Below are 19,921 nucleotides of genomic sequence, written 5' to 3' on the forward strand. Positions count from 1 at the left end.
TTAACAAATAACTTCATTGGCAGTTAGGCCAAACTGTAGCTGTTTTAATGCAAATAGTCTGTATATTCCTGTTGTTGTTGTTTTTGTATTGTATATTTTGGGTGTGTGTATGTGTGTGTGTGTGTGAATGCTTCACCATTAACTACAAACATTATTTAAACTATAAAAATAACTTACATGGAAAACGTAAGAAGACTTTTCTTATTACCTTTGCAATATTTTGCTTAAACACTTTACACGCTATTTATAATTATAATTTAAATTTTCGGATGTGTATCTCTCTGTGTGTATTGGTGTGTGTGTTTGTGTACAGTGGCGCAAATATTTCAGTTTTTATAAAATTAGACAATGTTCAGTACTGTAAGTATAGTTGTTTGTGTTTGCTTGAAAAAAATCCCCCCTGACTAACTATTTTACAAATCGTCGCGTTACACCAACATTATCAGCAAATTGTAGCAAGCAGCTTGATATAGGGGCAATGCTAAATTATATACAAGGTCTATTACATTACGCATATTCATATTTGTAGGGTCTATTATTTTATACATATGGCTAAATGGATGAGCAAAACAAAGTTTCTAAAGTTGGCTTATGAGTATTTAAGAAGCAATTTATATTAAGAATACCCTTAGGCATTGTTGTTGACTTAAAATGTTTTAAAAATAGCACAAATTTATAATATTTAAAATAATATATAAAAATAATTTATTTATAATCGTTAAGAACAATTGCCTTTTAAATACTGCACAAAATCTTTGAATGCATGTTATGCATCATTTTGTACGCTAGCCAACTTTATAAGCTTTGTTTTCGAGTCAACGGAGTTGAATATGTGAGCTGCACCGCCAAATCGCATTACAATCCGATTAATCTTCTTTCAATAAAGTTGCTGCTTCTGCTGAAATTTTCATTTGATTTAATTTCTAAACATTTATATATAAGTTATTTTATATATTTTGGTTTCTTAGTGGTTTTTTCTTTTGTTATTTTAGCACTTAAATTCAACACACACAACTGCAAGAATAAGTGCATAATTTAGTGTAGGTGTGTGTGTGTTTTTTGCTTTGCGTGTGCGTACATATATATATCTATATGTTACTTTCACTTATAACATATACACATATGCATATTTATTTATAAATATTTTTTGAATGGTTTGTTTTAATTTAGTAAAGTAAGATTTATAATTTCTTGTTTTACTTAGAAGGGGTTTCCTCTTTTCTTTTTTTTTTTTGTTTTGCTTGCTTGTTTGCTTGAATTAAAATAAATGTTTATGCTAAAATTGTAATTTTATACGTTATGCTTGTTAGTCTAACATGATTGCTTAAAAGCAAGCATGACGGAGGAGGTAATCAGCCCCGCCCAACTGTTCAACTTCCAGATTATCCGTACACTTCTCTACGGTTAAGTTGATCATGTGCTTCTTCTTCGATTTAACATTGTTAATTGTTGTTGTTGCTGTTGCTGTTGTTGCTTTTGCTGTTCGGCCTTCGCGCTCACTGTTTTTAAGCCTAACATTCGTTGGTTGTATATATATATGTGTGTGTGTGTGTCTGTGTGTGCTCGTGTGTATGTAATTGATTCCACTGTACTAAACGCCTGCTTACTATGCGATACGGGCACGCTTTTGAGCTAGAGGGCCAGCAGAGTCTTCATCATCCTCGTAATCATCCTCACCAGAATCGCTTTCATAGTCAACCAATCCGGGCTTAAAATAGAAACACTTGTTAGGTAAATGAAAATAAGCAAACATAATATTGCACAACTTACTTTTTTATCCATTTTGTCAACCTCACTAAAAGTTTCGGCGATGAGCGCCTCCTTGATCTGCTCCACCTTTAACTGCTCATCGGCAGATGTGCAGCTAGTGATTGAGTCTGACACTGACGGCAGTTCACTCGCGTTGTCCTCAACATCTGCAAGGCTGGGTGTGCTCGCAGCCGCTGTAACCGAAGCGACCATTGCTGATGCGAATGTTGTTAAAAACTGCGAGGCTGCAACAGCGGCTGCAGCAGCCGTGGCAGTTGCTGAGTCACAGAGCGCAACAGCGGCCGCTGACGTTGTCGCACCTTCCAGCGTGGATGACGTTGACAAGGACGCAACTTCTGCGGGCGACAGTACTAGCTCCGGGGTTTGTGGTAACTGCTGCTGCAGATCCGAAATCACGGGCTGTGGCTGTTGTTGTTGCTGCAGCTGTTGGCTCTCTAATTGCGCCGCCGCAGCAGCATTTGATGATGTGGATGCTACAGCAACGGCAGCCGTAGCTGCAGCTACAATTGTGCTATTTAATGACAACGTCTGTTGTTGCTGCTGGAATGCATGCTGTTGCTGCTGTTGTTGTTGTTGCAGGGCAATATTGGCGGCAGCAGCTAACTGTACTGCAGCCTGTGTTTGCTCATCGACGCTGGGTGCTGCCTCCGGACTGCTGCTGCCACTGGCCGCCGACGCAGTTACTGTGCTGGACGTTACTGTTGCCGTTGCCGTGGAATTCAAGTTGCCTAACAAACCACCAGCTGCACCAGTATGGAGTGGTGAAGTGCTGTGAGGCGGCGATTTCTGATTCGGATTTGCTGCTTGCGCGCCATTCTTTTCAGCAGCTGAAATAAGACAGAGCATAGCGTAACATGAGAACTCACAGAACTCATGATTTCATTTTAAATAAGCTTACGTTTCATGGCATTGTAGCTGTCAATATCCTCGGTGAAATCATCTTCCTCATTGAACCACATCTCTTCTTCCTCCTCCATTTGACGCTGATCACGTCGGAAACGTCCGCCACTGCGTATCATAGGCAGGCTGTTGCTTTATTTATACATAAACAATAACAACATTTGTAAAATTGATTATAAAGCTTAGGTCACTCAATATTTACCCATCTGTGCGGTTCTCCAACTTATCGCGATCTTTTGGTCGATCTTGATACTGATCATAACGATTCTTAAGGTATTTAAATGTCTGCACATATTCGATTTCATCAAATATTTTGCTAAAGTTCTCTACGAAATATACACACAATGTGCGTATATCTTCGAGTTTTATAAACTCAAACAATTCCAAAATAGCCGATTCGAGCAGATTATAACGACCATTATTACGTATAAACGCATCCACAACAGGCGCAAAAAGATTACATTTAACAATGTGTCTAAGAAAACAACAACATTAACAATAAACGTATTAAGTTTACTTCGATTTATACACACCTGTTATATAGCTCATCTTTGAGTGCAATTATTTTGCGCAGCAGTCTTAAAGCGCCTAGAACAAGGAACGTATGTGTGCTCTTCATTAGCACCAGTATGCGTTTGAGGAGATCTTTTTGCAATAGAAAATTCTTAATATGATAGCTATGATGCTCAACGCAGAATGACAATATATCCAATACGATGCCAAGCAACTGTGCTGTCTGATAATCTTCATTCTGTGGACGATCGCCCGTTGTGTTTAACATCAAAGGCGCTGTGGCAAATGAAACGAGAATAAATTACAAGAACACTTACTACATGGAGTTCGATTTGTTGCTAACTTACCAACAAGTGTTTGGACGCTGTACTTGTAGAAAAAGTTTAGAAAATCACCCTTCTCAGTCAACATATTCTCAGGCTCCAGCAGTATCTTAATAATGCCCATAAGCTGCACTGCAATGCCCAACTCTGGCTCCGCATCGTTTAACATTTGCTCTATGGCAATGTTAAGCAACATCCGCTCCTGCATAAAGAATAAAAACCATTTAGTTAAACGCTTCAATTAAATGATTTATTTTTATAACACTTACGCCCTCAGGTCGATTGGCCTGGTTCAATGTATAGTTTCGAACAACCAGCGGTGAGAATTCTACAATTGCCGTAAGTATATCAATGGATGCCGACTTTGTTTTGCAATCGCTCATAACTAGCGTTAGCTCCAAAGCTTGCAGTATGCCCAGGCAGGTGAGCGTTTTGTAAAACGAATCCTTGGCCTGTGGCTGCAAATTCTGTGCAAAATTGCAAAACTCTTTTAAGAACAATACAATATCACGGCGCTTGACATCGCCAGTGGTCGGATCGGTGAGCAGTGTGAACACATCAAGCAGAAAGCGTTCATCCTCTTGTATAAGCGTTACAATCTCCACCTTATTGAAGAATATAAAACTGGATAACGTATTCAACATGTTGTCCTCAACAAAAACTGATGGCGTGGGTAATATTATATCCTGTATATATTGTACACGAAACGTTTGATGAATTTTGGCCAAAAGATCTTGATTCTTGATGGGCACTGCTTCTCGAAACTTGGCCCATTGCTTTAGATATTGTCGATGCTTCTTGGGCTGTGCAACACTAGGATCGTACTCAAGACAGCCAACCACATCGAAAATGGTATCGTCAGCAAACATAATCTCAAAAAGAGCGTTCTTATTCAGCAAAAAAATATTCTTAAAAATCTCGAATAGATGATGCAGGCCTTCGGTGTTGTCTAGATCTTCGCAGACATGAAATAGATTCAACAGCTTTTTGATATAGTTCTCCGATTCCAAGGCCATGGAGAGCTTCTCCTTGCGCAACGGTGTAGATAAACAACTCTGTATTGTCTCGGATATATCTTCAAGTCGCGATAATTCGCATGGCGGTAGCTCTATGGGCGGTGCTGTATCGGACATATCCTCGAAACGTTCATCTTCCGATTCTTCAACAATGTCCTGTGTTATCTCTACAGATGGATCTTTGCCTTGCACCTGACAGATCTTTTCCCAAATCTCATCACAACCGGCCTTTTCTTGAAAGCTTAACGCCAAATCAAAATTATCGCCTTCGGACCAAACTATTAATGTGTCCTGCTGCTTTTGATAGGCTGTATCCGGCTGTATTTTGCTTTCCAAAAGCAACGAACCATCGGACTCGGCTCGCACCAAAAGCGATGTGCCTAAAATATAATGACATATACAAACAAACACATAGTTGATGCTATTATTGTTGTTAACAACTTATACGGACCTTTAAGCCGCTCCACATATGTCGAGGAGACATGGCCAGTGCCGCGATCATCCCACTGTCGATCTGCATTCAGAGCGTAGAGCTTTACACGTCGGCGGGTGTCGGTCGTCATGGTTGCACTTGCTAGTTGTTACAATTCTCTCTCCTTGTTTGTTATTTTATTTAAATTGTTTTTTGTTTTTTTTTTCTACTACGCACTTGTATTAATTGTTACTAAACTTCACTTGTTGTTATGGCTTGTAGCCGCTTGGGGGCTAGTCTAATAGACTAATTAATAGTAAATTAGGATGTTGAATTTGAAATTCAAATCATTCAGCTAATCTGTATGCTTGACTTGCATATCCATGTTAGGTTGTTAGGCTGTGCTTTTTAGACTTCAGCTCCAAAAAATAAGCTGCAATACATCAAAAGAATAAATAAATTTCATTATTTTATCATATTTTGCTTAACAAAAAATGCTATGATATGCTATGAATGGGAATAAAAACATGATCACTTGTATATGGTGAGACGAAGAGAGCATCAAAACAAACGATGCAAAAAACAGCATGAATGAAAATGTGAAAGTTAAGTTGAGATAAACACGCGCAAACAGACAGTAGCATAAAAATTGCTAGTGCACAATCTGTTTATAAACAAAAAAACAAATATAAACTTATTTTTTATTTTGTTTAAGTATCGAACGCAGCAACATTTTCTGTTCCTGCGTTTGAGAGAGCAAAACCAAGAGAGTCTCTGACGTCTGACCCACACATATGTATGTACATACATTGCAAACTACTATCGCGCTTTCGCCAAAGCCACCCCACAACGACACGCGCGCAAGAAAAACAAACAGTCTAAGTAAGAGAGAGCTTAACACACACGCATACTGATACATATACTACATATGTATGCAGGTACATACATACATACATTCATCATGCACAATCATGTAGTTAGTGGGTGGCAACTGGCAGGCGGAGGGATTCCGCTTTGCCTAGATTAGATTGTTATATATGTACACATGCATGATAATATTATTGTCAATGTTTAGCGTACGCACTAGGTAATAAAAAATCAATGAGCAGCACGTCTCATCTGTAAGAATTGTGTGTTTATTTGGTATTCACTTAATAAAATTAATATTGTAGAAATATTTGAGATTTAACTTTTGATAAACATCAAGTTTGATTAGTGTTTGCTTTTCGTGTAAAGATTTAATCAATTCGCTACGCAACCTACAATTTTTTTTTAAGTAAAGGCCGCCAGTTCCTTACTGATAAGCAGCAGTAATAATATAAAATACGTATTAGACAAACACACATTTTAAGAGTCTCTTGCGAAAGAGAGCAAAACAAAGGCAGCAATTAAAAACAAATACTTTGCATAAATATCTATTTAGATATGTATACATGCGAATTCGGAAGTATTTATTTATGCAACTAAACACAAAAATACACACGTCATACCTAGAGTTTTGATAATTTAATAAAATGCATTTGGTTCATGCAATGAAATCATTATTTTGTTAATAAGCATAGACGCGCAAACGTGAACAATGACAGTATCCTCAGTATCTGGAGCTCTTCTATACATATGCATACATATGTATGTATGCATCTGTGTGTGTGTATACTGCAAAAGATTTTTGCAAATGCGTTTGTATTTATGCACACACACACACTCACACACATTAATAAATGTTTGATGATGAATCTCACACAATGAATGCGCAGAAAAGCGATTAACAAAATGAGCATGTCTAATCTTGTTCATACCAATGACAACTTTTATTGAAAGCATACAATTTATTATGAAAAGTGCAAATGCGTAGCTTCTTCTGAATGTGTATGCTATACATACATACGTACATATGTATACATCGCATTTTGGGCAGTTTTCTTTAGTTTCATTCAATAAAATTATTGCGAATGTCGAGCACAAAACAGAATTGCAAAAATTGCAGCGTACATATCAAAGTCAAAGAGCGTGGTGAGAGAAATTCCGTTTATCTGTGGAACGCATGTGACGCACACACTTTTAGCCAAATAGTTTTTGTTTTGATTCACACTCATATTTTGTTTTGGAAAAACTTATTTTTTATCTAATATTAACTAATTGTGCGTATTTTTTGGTGTTTAGTTTAATTAAACGTATTCGAAAGATACACGAAAAACAACGGATACACACCATTCGAATAGTCGTCACGTACGTACGTACGTACACACACACACACCACAAACTGAAAAGACGAGCGAAAATTCACCACATGTAACAGCGGCAATATTATACTCAACATACTAAAAATTTCAACTCGAGGGAACGTTTGTTGCATAAAGTACAAGCATCCAAATGAAAACAATTTATATCAAAAATATGCAATGTTTACACTCACGCCGCACTTGACAAGTCTTCAAAAAAATTAACTGATTTTATCTGTCCTAAATTATGAAAATTAATCCGAATTTGTAATACGTCAGAACCCAAAGAGTTTCATAAATATATACACACTCGTACACATACACAAGTTGAGCAGCACAACACAGAAGCCGCAAGAGGGCAATAGCGGAGGAGGCGAGAGCGCGAGGGGAAGCATTTCAGTCTTGTAACAATAAATTAAATGCACTCACGTTGCAATTCCTTGTCAATATGCGGTTGGCTGCGCTTTTCTACACTCAATCAAAGCAAATACAGCTTACGTTTTCGCATATTTACTGTTTCCAATAACTTTTTTACAATATATTTGCGATTTACTTCTCTATTTTACAATTTTCGCGGAACGGACGCTGCACCAACCGAGACGACTACGAATTTCTGTGGTGACGCCATGTTGTTTTTTTGTTGAGTATAAGTGGTATTCACTCGTTACTTAACCTCAGTACACGCAAGTATTCGACTAATGCAACACTTTAGAAGTATTTATGTGAGCCCGTAGTTGGCAGCACAGTGTCATCCAAGCAAAGAATCAACCAAAACAATACGACTTGTTTGTTTGTTTATTATAAACAATAAGCTTCTTATAATGGATCCATATACTCACAGATTCTTTAGCATTCCAGCCAAATATGCTGGAAAGTTAGTAGAGGATCTAGAGCTGACTGTTCAAAAATACGGCAACAATGTAGTGCGAATTCAATTGTCAAATCGATTGCACATCGAACAGTGTCGAGCTCAATTTAAAAGAATATTGCTAATCGCCGGCTTGGCGGTCGTTTACTTCGCTATTATCCTAAAGTTTGACAAAGAGGGAACTAGAATTACAGCAGCTCACATTCTGATTCCTTCATTGTTATGGTTAGCTATATCCTCTTATTTACTTCGCACCGCATTGAACCTGGTGCAGTCGGAAAAAGTCTTTTACAGCAGGGACATAGCACTGCAGGCGACAACAGTGCGCACCTTTGGACGCGAGTCAACATCAATTTGTGTGGAACATGGACATATTCATGACATGGTTCTCAATGAAGTTATTGAAAATGTGAGTTTTCAAGTAGAAGATATTTTCTCGATGAACTTGTAAAATATTTTTTTTATTTCATTTAAATAGCTTGATGTGAAGTACATGCTAATACTTCGCACTAAAGGCAGTGTATTCAGAAGGACACCAATAATACCTTTATTTAATGTAAGTTAGTTCTCAGATTTCACGCCAGTTGTTTAAAACCAGCAATTGTATTAACTTCAGAGGTTGCATCCTTCCTTCGAGTGCTTGGAGCAGATTCAACAAATCTTACACACCTATTGGCTTAAGAATATCCCAGTCAGTCCAAAGGATGCTCAGAGCAGTGATTCTCCCTCATTGATGGCACTGTAAAGTTCCTCTAACTTATCTGACTAGAGATTTAAAATCAATTTGTAAATAAATATATAGCTGTAAATAAATGTGATTTGCGTGTGCTTAGGCTTACTGGAATAAGCATTGGTGTATATTCTGTGGGTTGAGTGTTCAATGGCGGCAACTCTTTCAATTGAAGCACCTCTTCAGATCGAGTAAAGTCACCACGAGTCTATACATAGATTACAATAATTAAACACACATAAATAATGACCTTTAAAAATAATACCAAATTCTTTAGGTCCACTGTATAGGCGTGTTGCGCCATTTTGCTGTAAAATTTAATATACGCATCTTTGGTGTAATTTAAATCTGCAAGTGTATTTTGCAAGCTATGCAGTTGCTGTACCGTTAACTCTACAAAAACAGAACGATTATATTCAAAAATATTGCATTTTTAATTTGTGTAAATTAACTTACTCTCCATTGCGTTTGTTTATCCGGCGTCTATTTCGAATGCTTGTAAGTGTTACAAAACCCACTACGTTCAATATTTTACAGCACTGCTTGAACAGCTGACGTCATTTGGCAAATAAAAACAACAATACTGAGTTTGTTTATGTGCCAGAATCCGAATAAAAAAAAATTCAAGGTATATTATTTTGGAAACGTCGACGGGCCCAGCACACTTCCTGCCCTTAAAGTACATGCAAGTGTACTGATCTAGCCCAGAATGTAAATCAGTTGACATTTCTCTGGAAGATTACAAAAAATTCAAATAGTAAGTCCAGTCAGCAACTAAAAATACTTATACGGGCGTGTCAACGCCACATGTCGAAATCATTTTCCTAACATATACATGCGTATACAGTTGTTTCAGTTCCTCATTGTGTGACCTCGCGAATCCACTGTTATTCACCATGAACCGCTCGGATAGCATACCCATAAGGCGTGATCGCTCCTTTGATAGCGTGCTGAATAGATTGCTACGCATGCGCTCGCAGAATCATGAAAGCTTTCGCGCGGCTATGTATAACTTTCTAATAGCAGCTGGGATTGCTGCCTTCGTAGCTGTTTGCTTTATACTCGGCCCATTTGTGCGTCCCCTGCTGTGGGCCTTTCTCATGGGAGCGGTGCTGTTTCCCTTCAAACGAAAACTGGCTGAGCTGCTTAACAACTGGTTTCAGCGCTTAGAAGATAACGACTCGAATATTCTTGTGTCCATTTGCTTGGCACCACTGGAGGCCACTGAGCATTGTGGACGTTTGCTCATCAACTGGCTGTGCCATCACTGGCAACTATTGTTGGCCGGCTGCGGCGTAGCCGTTTGCATAAAGCTGTTGGTGCTGTATGCTCCAAAGGGCTTTCTGTTAGCGCTTTGGCACTGGGTTACATTCTCCCATGGACTATTTGTCAAGATTATCGGCTTTCTGAATGTATATATGGTAAGTTTGTATTTAACAAAATAATGCATCAAAATAACAGTAATTGTTTCTATTATTTAGCTTTTGGCCTTAATAGTCATCTACTTAAGCTCGGTGCACTTCTTTTGGAAGCCTGAAAAAAATGCACATTTCATCATTGCTGGCCAATTTATGTGGATTGCCATAGCTGGATTTCTGTGTAGTTTTCTAGGCGCGCTGCAAGTACCTGTATTTCTGCTGGTTATGGCTTATGTGATTGTCTCCACTGCGTATCACTTGCAAACAAACGAAGAGAACGAAACGGATACGTTTTTGGAACGCTTTCGCAAGTTATTCGATAGGCATGATTTTGAAAAATCCTTAAGCAATTTAAGCATAATTAACAAAGCTGGCGGTGAGCATATGCTGCAATCAGATGTGGAGGATATTTCCTTAAGCGACACCGTCAACTCGGAGGAAGATACATTCGATGCGAAACCAGCCACTACGGATGATGACGGCCATCAAAGCGACACTTACTTCAAGCTGCTCTTCTATGCCTGCCTGGCCACATTCTTGTATCGCAACATTTGGCTCTTTATATTGGCAGCAGTGCCAGTATTTTTGCATTTACTTTACACCATCTGCAGCTATACGGGCATAACACAGTTCATCTGTTGCAAATTGGACGATGGCTATCAAACACTAAAGGTAATTTACATAGTTCATTTAGACCAATTTTTTAAGTTTATTTATCTTTTCTAGGCCTGGGCATTGGAGCATCATTCGGCTGTGTTGCCGCTGTGTTTACCAGGCGTGTTAGAGCTCAACTACAAAATCAATTGCATTGTGCGCAATTCGTTAAAATCATGCGTAGAGTCTGTCACCTCCATACTTATGATCATACTCATGCTGCTCATTATCATATTTCTGGGTGTTTTCTTTTGTGTAAACATCTATTCAGAGACTGTGGAAGTGGCGTACTTGGGCAAAGATCTAATTAACAAGACAATCACAGATCGTCCAGAGCTAATTGATATTTTGCCCGCCAATATACAAGCGTCCATTGATGATGCGCTCGACAATGCGCATCATTATGGTCGACGCAAAATTGAAACTTACATTGATGATTGGCTGGCGGAGGCAGACAAAGTGCATGCCACAAAGCTGAAGGAACAAATTCTAGATGTTTGGGATAGGCTTATACAGTACTGGATTGATTTTAACAAGGCTGGCAGTTCCTATGGACCACGTGTTCCCACAGATGCTCTAAAGAGCACATTTGGTGAGATTGTTGATAATCCTGGTAAGTACAAATACCAAATGCTTGGTTTCTCTTTCTTTTATGTTGCTTTTTTCATTTGTCCCATGTGACTTTAACTTTTGAGCTTTTGGTTTTGTTGACTTAGTTGAGTGCATTTGCTTTTTATTTTTTGCCTAATACCCCATTTAACAATATGTACTCATAGTACATATGTAATGTATGCGTCAAACTCTAATAACCTCATTACATGTTGCATTTGCTAACCCATGGCCGTTTATTTTAACAAAGGACATTTTAAAGAGCTAGTTTTAGTGGCAAAACAGGGCATCATTGGCTGGGCCCAAAGCAATACACAGACTATTCTTGAGGTGGCCGAATCTCTTTGGCATATCATACGTACCAATCTCTCCATGATAATGGGCGTAACGGGCGAAATTCTCTCTCTGCTGCTGTCGGGTGGACAAGCTTGTATAGAGTTTATACTGGAAATGGTAAGTATAGTAATCTATAAAGCTATTTTTGTCAAATCAATTCTGTTTATCAACAGATTGTATTCTTTACGGCCTTGTTCTACCTGCTATCCAGCAGTCAGGAGAAATATGCACCACTGCAGATTACCAAGTATATGGGCTATTCTACCTCAGGCACTAAGATAGCCGATGCGCTGGAGAATTCAATAACTGTAGTGCTGGTGTCGATGTTTAAATGCTCCATATTCACGGGACTCTTTACCTGGCTGGTGCATACGGTGTTTGGTGCGCGTATTGTATTCTTGCCCTCTGCATTGGCTGCAATGCTAGCGGCGGCGCCATTCTTGGGTAGCTATTGGTGTGCTGTGCCTGCGTTCCTAGAGCTTTGGCTGGCGCAGGATCGTTTCTATGCTGGGCTAATATTGTTCCTGCTGCAATTTATGGTGCCCTCCTCGTTTGAAACCGCCATATATGCGGATCTTAAGGGGTAAGTAATTGTATTTTAAAATATATATATATTTATATTCTTTTTTGCATTATTTTTAGCAGTGGACATCCATATCTGAATGGTCTAGCTATAGCAGGCGGCATGTATTGGATTGGTTGGCAGGGCGCCATATTCGGTCCACTTATGCTCTGCTTCTTCATTGGTATTTTTGAGGTGGCAACTTTGGCCATGCGCACCAGTTCAGATCCCAGGTATGTTTGGGCCTAATTTCCTTGCATGCAAGTTATATATTTTATTTACAAAACTAACTGCCGCTCCAGGATCTAAGTGAGTTTTCTTTGTTTAAATTTTTATTTAGCTTTGTAGCGTGTTTGCTTGGCATTCCTAATGAATTAAACACTAACAATCAAACTTTTGTCTCTTGCAGACGTAGCTCTGATGAGGAAACACGCACTACGTGAGTCAAACGCATGGCGTTACTGGAACCTCGAATTTCTCTTTTAATACTCGAACTACAAAACTAACAAACTACACTGCGTATATTTGTTATATGTAACATAGTTTTGTTTATATTTGTTACCTCAACGCTTGTTTTTATTTATTTAACAAAAATTGAATGTATGCAACAGTTTGCTTCCGTTAAAAGCATTTCAATATGTCGACGAACTACCTTAACTTTCCTTAAGGCATAAACCCTTGCTAAAACTATAAGTCCAACATATTTGTACATACATATATTTATCAAGAAATATACAGTTTTAGATTATTAATAGTTTAGCAAGGGTAGTAATGCTTCGTTCTTTCGTAGTCAGTCCAAACCGTATACCTCTATATGTAGAAATTCGTATATAGTACATAAGTTTGCTTTGAAAGCTTGTGTCCATAACCGTAAACCGGTTTTATTCCATATAATACTAATCTTGTGTGATTTGTTTAAGTTCCAAAGCATTGTTTCGAATAAATATTAGTACTAACGTTCATTTAAATATCTTAAAGTGCATTTTGAAAACCTAGCAGCTATATTTCCAGTGAAAACCCAACTGCAGCCAATCAAAAAATTCAGCATTTAAATAGTATAAAGGAAAATGAAAACGAAAAGAACTCAAAGGTTATTATACTGAATGAAGCGGCGGCCACACCCGTGGGTGTGGAAAAGCGTTTGGGAAAACCTGTTCAACTGAAAATTGTTACCAAAACTATACAGTTGATGGAGCCACAAAAAACCTGTTGATGCTATGAAAATATATAACTGTGCTTTTATTACATAACATAAGTATACAAAATTCTTTTTGTTTGTAAAACCTTAGCTTAGTTAGTGTATTGATTTTTGAACGTAAACTCAGGATGACGCTCCACGCTAAAATAAATTATATTATAATTATATTGAACTGACAATAGTAGTGACTTCAACTTACCCGTGGAAAAATGCAAAGTCACATATGCGTATATTCTTATCCAGCGCACAGAGCTTTGCCACCTCATCAGCGCTTAGCTGAAAATCAAAGACATCCAGGTTTTGTTTGAGTCGTGCTGCATTGGTGCTCTTTGGAATAGCCACAACTCCCGTGTCAATAATCCAACGTATCAGCACCTGAGCTGGCGTCTTGCCATGCGCAACTGCAATATCCTTAACCTCTGGTATGTCCATCAAATCGGGTAGATCGCGCTTTAGGCCAGCTTGGGCATTAAACTTGGCAATACCCTTTGAACCCAGTGGCGAGTAGGCTGTGACAACTACATTGTTAGCCTGGCAGAAATCAATGAGATCGCGTTGTTGCAAATACACATGATGCTCAACCTGATTGTTGGCTGGTGGAATTTTACAGTTTTTCAATAGACGCTCCACTTGTTCCTTGCTGAAATTCGAGACACCGATAGACTTGGTCAAGCCCTGTGCTACCAGCTTTTCCATTTCCAGCCAGGTGGCAGCGAGATTGGTAGATTTATCCACCTCCATGAGTCCCTCTTCGTCCATTTTAAAGCTGCCATCGGGATTAATGCAAATGGTGAATGGTGTGTGTATGAGATACATGTCCACATAGTCTAACTGCAGATCGGCCAATGATTTCTTAATCGTTGGTTCGACCTCATGTGGACGATTAGCTGCAGCGAATTATTATTATTAATAGTTAATTTTAAAAGATTTCATCCCTTACAAATGGGTGGCAGTTTGGTCACAATGTACAGCTCCTCTCGCTTGATTTTGCCCGCATCCAGCCAACGCTTCAGCACACGCCCAATAGCTTGTTCATTCCCATAAACAGGGGCGGTGTCTATATGACGATACCCCGCCTCCAGTGCACTATCTATTGCGGTTTCGATTTCTTCATCAGATGCCTATGTAAAATGAGATTGCGGTTAAATAAAGTTCTTGTATTTGCATTTTTCGTTCAAGTAAGTAAAGAGAAAATCAAGCTAAACAAAGATTCAACTGTTGGCTTAAAAACCAGTTCGTACTAAAACATTTGTGGGTCAACGTTCCTACATTTATTTATGTCAAGAGCTAAGTGCAGTGACTTGCTTTATTTTTAACTGCTATCTGTACTATCATTTTAAATGTATTTTATATTTAACTTTGTCAGGATTTAAGTGCTAATGACGCAATGCATAATTTTTTTAAGTATTAAATTCTGGCACATCTTATCAAATTATCATCAATCAGAATTATATAGTATACAACTTATGTTTTAATGTACATACATGCATATACTAACAAAATACGAAGCACATATACATATAGAATCATTAATTATTACATGCTTTCATACATAGTATATGATTATTTATAAAAATATATGTATATGCATGTTAATTATTGGGAATCAATTGTTAACATATTTACCTGCCAAGTGCCAATGCCAATGATGGGCATTTTCTCGTCATTGCTTAGAGTCACGAATTTATTGCACGCCATCATTAAAGTTTTGTATTTAAGAATTTCAGACTTGTTGAATTCACTCTTTAAACTCAAATAAAAAGCGCAACGACAACCGTTTTGACTGAGAGCTTTAAAGGGAATGAATGCCGGACTTTTTGTGAGACACAAATACATGTACGCTTTATGTGTGTGTAAGTATATGAGAGAAGTACATGAGCGTAGTCAGACAATTTCCCTCAAGTCTGAGAGCTGTTGAAGACCGCGGGAAATTTTGAATACTGCGCAAAGCGGAGATGCTGGATTTGTTTCAAATTGTATATACATACATATTTATATTTTTAATATGAATAATGAGAGATGCAACAGTAGTGTGACCTGGGAGTGCCCTGGAAACAAAAAACTCTGTTATTTTTTATATGCATTTATTTTAAATTGTAACACACTGCTATGATAAACTTTAAGTGTTGGTTAACAAGAGACAGCACAGTGTCATCCAGGCGGCTTTTAAAACCAACTAATAGGCGCTTTGATTTTGTAAGTTTATAAATATAAATAAATGTTGTTATTTCAAGGCTTTGGTGCTAAAATTTAAATAACTATATGCGTTGCCGAATACTTGCGGATAATGTCAATTTTGTGCGTAGTTACTAAGAAGAATCAACAGGTTGCTTACCCACACGTGCTTAAAACGCGAGACAAATCGCATGCTCTCTGACTCTCTCGCTCTTTGCTGCGCGCGCTGCGTGTGTAACAAAATAACTTCCAGTTTAATAAATTGAAAAATTATATTAAATTAAAGTTAAATATGCTGCGCAAAGTCCCGCTAATTGTGATATTGGGCTCAACGGGCACGGGGAAGACCAAATTATCACTTGAGCTGGCAGAGCGCTTTGGCGGTGAGATAATCAGCGCTGATTCTATGCAAGTGTACACCAAACTGGACATAGCTACAGCTAAGGCAACGAAGGAGGAACAATCACGTGTACGACATCATTTGCTGGATGTGGTGACACCTGCCGAACCGTTTACAGTGACACATTTTCGCAATGCAGCGCTACCCATCATCGAGGAGCTGCTGGCCAAGTCCAAGCCGCCGATTGTTGTCGGTGGTACCAACTATTACATAGAGTCATTGTTGTGGGATATTTTGGTGGAAACAAAGCAACTGCAGGCGGACGCAAGCGAAAATGCAGAACATTTAACAGCAGAGCTCATGACTGCAATGACAACAGCTGAGCTACATGAGTATTTGAACAAAATAGATGCCAACAGTGCAATACGCATGCATCCCAACAACAGGCGCAAGATTAAGCGTGCTATTGAAGTTTACCAAAGCACAGGACAAACGCTGACTGACAAGCTGGCGGAGCAACGACAGCAACCAGGCGGCAATCGTCTGGGCGGACCACTACGCTATCCACATATCATATTGTTGTGGCTGCGCTGTCAGCAGGAGGTGCTCAATGAGCGACTGGACAAACGTGTGGATGCCATGCTGCAGCAGGGTCTGCTTCAGGAGCTGCGTCAGTTCCACAATTGCTACGCTGGAGATAAAACGGAGGAGTTTACCAAGGGCGTGCTGCAGACCATAGGCTACAAGGAGTTTGTTCCGTACTTGATGAAGTACGACGCGCAGCACGATGAACGCGTGGTGGCGTATTTAAGCGAGAACAACTATGAGCTGCCTACACAGGAGCAGCTGTCTGAGCTAGAGATAGTGCTAGCAAACTTGGCCGAAAGTTTGCAACTGCTAAGCAAGTGTTGTGAGCAGCTAAAGCTGGTGACGCGTCGCTACTCCAAGAAGCAGCTCAAGTGGATAAACAATCGCTTTTTGGCCAGCGCTCAACGTCAAGTGCCAGATCTCTACGAGCTGGACACCAGCAATGTGAGCGATTGGCATGAGGCGGTATTCAAACGGGCCGAATGCATTATAGACAGCTATAGACAGCATCAAATCTGCGAGATAATGCCGATGGCGAAACGTGTGCATCCCGGTGGTGAACTCAATGAGGAAACAAGCAATTTTTGCAGCATCTGTGAACGTCACTTTGTGGGCGAGTTCCAATGGGGGCTGCATCTCAAGTCAAACAAACATAAACGACGTCGCGAGTCGCAGCGACGCGAGCAGCAGCGGGCAGCGAACGCTGAAGCTGAAGCTTGAGCTGCTGATAAGCGGCTGTAAAATGAGATGGAATCAGTTCAGTTTAGTAATAAATAATGTTTACGTACATAAACCTTTAATGTGATATGTATTTATTTTTGCTTTATTTGCTGATGCAAGCGCATCAGATAACATAAATACAGTGGCGTAGTCAAGCAGGGATTGCATGATTAAGTCTGGCTAATACCAAGCAAACATTTAGTTACATCAATTAATAAGTTCATGTGTAAAGTTATAAACTAATGATATACTTAGAGTAGTATTCAATGCTAAGTACGCCCTTGTGCATCTCCCTTACTGCTGTCTTCGTCATGGACTTTATCAGTGCAACCACAGCCTACACGGCAGGGGTCGTTGCCTAGCGCGAAAAAGCGAAAACATGTTTATTGCAATCTTTAGCCCACGTCTGGCAACTGAGCTTGTTTCATCATTCATTTGCATTTCAGTTGTCGCTTGCAGCACTACACGCAACTCCCAGCAGCAATTACAGCCATGGCCAGCAAGAAAATAGGTAAGCTTAACCTCAAAACTGAAAAGGGAGCCTTAATTTAAAACTCACCCACTTTGCTTGCAGCTCTACTCAGCGTTTCGGATAAGACAGGTCTACTGGACTTGGGCAAGCGTCTGGCTGCCCTAGGCTTTGAGCTGGTTGCCAGCGGTGGCACGGCCACAGCGCTACGCGCCGCAGGACTGGCTGTCAAGGATGTGTCGGACATCACTGGCGCACCAGAGATGCTGGGTGGACGTGTCAAGACGCTGCATCCAGCTGTGCATGCCGGCATACTCTCGCGCACCACTCCCAGCGATCTGGCGGACATGAAGCAGCAGCAATATGAGCTTATACAGCTGGTCGTCTGCAATCTGTATCCATTCAGCAGCACCATAGCCAAGCCGGATGTCACCTTGGCCGATGCAGTGGAGAATATTGATATTGGTGGTGTTACCTTGCTGCGTGCAGCGGCCAAGAATCATCAGCGTGTAACCGTTGTCTGCGAGGCTGTGGATTACGAACGCGTACTGGCGGAACTTGCGGCCAAGGGTGAGACCACGCTGGAGACTCGACAGGCGCTTGCTCTTAAGGCCTTTACGCACACGGCCAGCTATGATGACGCCATCTCTGATTACTTTAGAAAGCAATATGGCAGTGGTGTTTCGCAGCTGCAGCTGCGCTATGGCATGAATCCCCATCAGAAGCCAGCACAGCTGTATACACAGTTGGCGCAGATGCCGCTGTGTGTGGTGAATGGTTCGCCTGGTTTTATTAATCTCTGCGACGCGCTTAACGGTTGGCAGCTGGTGCGTGAGCTGAAGCAGGCGCTCAAGCTGCCGGCGGCCACAAGCTTTAAGCATGTCTCGCCTGCCGGCGCTGCTGTGGGCGTTGCGCTTAACCCAGCCCAGGCCAAGCTCTGTATGGTGGACGATCTGTATGAGCAACTGACGCCGCTGGCTACGGCCTATGCGCGCGCACGTGGCGCTGATCGCATGAGCAGCTTTGGTGACTTTGTGGCGTTGTCGGATGTGTGCGATGTGGTGACCGCTAAGATTATATCGCGTGAGGTATCCGATGGTATTATTGCTGCAGGCTATACGCCCGAAGCGCTGGAGATTCTCAAGAAGAAGAAGAATGGCAGCTACTGCATTTTGCAGGTGAGAACTTCGCCTTTAAGACTCCGTCGAGTTTTGCATTAACATACTATACATTTGATAGATGGATGCCAACTATGAGCCCAGCGCCATAGAGCGCAAGACTATTTTCGGTCTAACATTGGAGCAGAAGCGCAATGATGCTGTCATTGATGCTCAGCTGTTCAAGAATGTGGTCAGCAAGCTGCAATCCATGCCAGAGGCTGCAGTTCGTGATCTAATTGTGGCCACCATAGCCTTGAAGTACACGCAAAGCAATTCGGTTTGCTATGCGCGCGATGGACAGGTCATTGGCATTGGTGCGGGTCAGCAGTCGCGCATACACTGCACGCGCTTGGCGGGCGAGAAGGCAGACAACTGGTGGCTGCGTCAGCATCCCAGCGTAGCGGGCATGAAGTTCAAGGCGGGCGTTAAGCGCGCTGAGATCTCCAATGCCATTGATAACTATGTGAACGGCACTGTAGGCAAGGATATGCCAATGACACAGTTCCAGAGCATGTTCGACAAGGCGCCAGAGCAGCTGACCACGGAGCAAAAGCAGCAATGGCTAAAGCAGCTGAAGGGCGTGGCCCTAGGCTCTGATGCATTCTTCCCCTTCCGCGATAACATTGATCGCGCCAGTTTGGTAATCAAACAGTGCAACATTTAATTGAAATTATTATTAACTTGGCTTTTGGCTTTTGCTTGCAGAGCGGCGTCTCCTATATTGCCAGTCCAGCGGGCTCGACAAATGATGCGGGCGTCATTGCTGCTTGCGATGAACATGGCATCATTATGGCTCACACCAATCTGCGTCTCTTCCATCATTAAATCTGCTATCGAAACCTGCACATATCATTAACAACTGCAACTGCATTCCTTATATACAATAAAGATAGTATCACTCCCTTGCCTTAGTTAAACAACCGTTGCTTGTACTAATT

General features: G+C 40.4%; 6 protein-coding genes across 15 annotated transcripts; 4 read left to right on the plus strand and 2 right to left on the minus strand.

Moving 5' to 3' along the window:
• Nucleotides 1-1,135: 1,135 nt before the first annotated feature.
• LOC108603255 (serine/threonine-protein phosphatase 4 regulatory subunit 3) lies at nt 1,136-7,774 on the minus strand. Its single transcript, XM_017991894.2, has 9 exons — nt 7,586-7,774; nt 4,974-5,367; nt 3,776-4,902; nt 3,531-3,708; nt 3,204-3,459; nt 2,873-3,145; nt 2,669-2,802; nt 1,771-2,597; nt 1,136-1,708 (listed from the first exon to the last, which is right to left on the minus strand). The coding sequence occupies exons 2-9, from the start codon at nt 5,083-5,085 to the stop codon at nt 1,607-1,609; spliced, it is 3,009 nt and encodes a 1,002-aa protein (XP_017847383.1). The 5' UTR covers nt 5,086-5,367; nt 7,586-7,774; the 3' UTR covers nt 1,136-1,606.
• Nucleotides 5,896-8,857, plus strand: LOC108601452. The gene is made up of 5 exons (XM_017989350.2): nt 5,896-5,914; nt 7,884-7,941; nt 7,998-8,433; nt 8,503-8,580; nt 8,641-8,857. The coding sequence occupies exons 1-5, from the start codon at nt 5,896-5,898 to the stop codon at nt 8,767-8,769; spliced, it is 720 nt and encodes a 239-aa protein (XP_017844839.1). The 3' UTR covers nt 8,770-8,857.
• A 362-nt stretch (nt 8,858-9,219) lies between these two features.
• On the plus strand, nt 9,220-13,625 carry LOC108603256 (transmembrane protein 245). 10 transcript variants are annotated; one of them, XM_017991898.2, is made up of 9 exons: nt 9,220-9,511; nt 9,602-10,175; nt 10,236-10,844; nt 10,899-11,439; nt 11,698-11,888; nt 11,945-12,354; nt 12,414-12,566; nt 12,743-12,772; nt 13,345-13,624. In XM_017991898.2, exons 2-9 carry the CDS (start codon nt 9,651-9,653, stop codon nt 13,544-13,546), a joined length of 2,661 nt encoding a protein of 886 aa, XP_017847387.1. In that variant the 5' UTR covers nt 9,220-9,511; nt 9,602-9,650; the 3' UTR covers nt 13,547-13,624. The 10 variants fall into 10 exon arrangements, 9 of the variants coding, with proteins under 9 accessions (XP_017847387.1, XP_017847389.1, XP_017847385.1 ...); XM_017991900.2 differs by having other exon boundaries at nt 11,710-11,888; XM_017991896.2 differs by having other exon boundaries at nt 11,686-11,888; nt 12,417-12,566; nt 13,345-13,623.
• On the minus strand, nt 13,547-15,340 carry LOC108603258 (aldo-keto reductase family 1 member B7). Its single transcript, XM_017991906.2, has 4 exons — nt 15,158-15,340; nt 14,472-14,652; nt 13,731-14,418; nt 13,547-13,672 (listed from the first exon to the last, which is right to left on the minus strand). Exons 1-4 carry the CDS (start codon nt 15,230-15,232, stop codon nt 13,624-13,626), a joined length of 993 nt encoding a protein of 330 aa, XP_017847395.1. The 5' UTR covers nt 15,233-15,340; the 3' UTR covers nt 13,547-13,623.
• A 599-nt stretch (nt 15,341-15,939) lies between these two features.
• On the plus strand, nt 15,940-17,535 carry LOC108603805 (tRNA dimethylallyltransferase). Its single transcript, XM_017992903.2, has one exon. The coding sequence runs from the start codon at nt 15,999-16,001 to the stop codon at nt 17,352-17,354; it is 1,356 nt and encodes a 451-aa protein (XP_017848392.1). The 5' UTR covers nt 15,940-15,998; the 3' UTR covers nt 17,355-17,535.
• A 265-nt stretch (nt 17,536-17,800) lies between these two features.
• On the plus strand, nt 17,801-19,903 carry LOC108603804 (bifunctional purine biosynthesis protein PURH). The gene is made up of 4 exons (XM_017992902.1): nt 17,801-17,865; nt 17,929-19,001; nt 19,063-19,623; nt 19,689-19,903. Exons 1-4 carry the CDS (start codon nt 17,847-17,849, stop codon nt 19,806-19,808), a joined length of 1,773 nt encoding a protein of 590 aa, XP_017848391.1. The 5' UTR covers nt 17,801-17,846; the 3' UTR covers nt 19,809-19,903.
• Nucleotides 19,904-19,921: the final 18 nt, after the last annotated feature.

Source organism: Drosophila busckii, chromosome 3R (assembly GCF_011750605.1).
Source record: "Drosophila busckii strain San Diego stock center, stock number 13000-0081.31 chromosome 3R, ASM1175060v1, whole genome shotgun sequence".
In the NCBI taxonomy this organism is placed as follows: Eukaryota; Metazoa; Arthropoda; class Insecta; order Diptera; family Drosophilidae; genus Drosophila; species Drosophila busckii.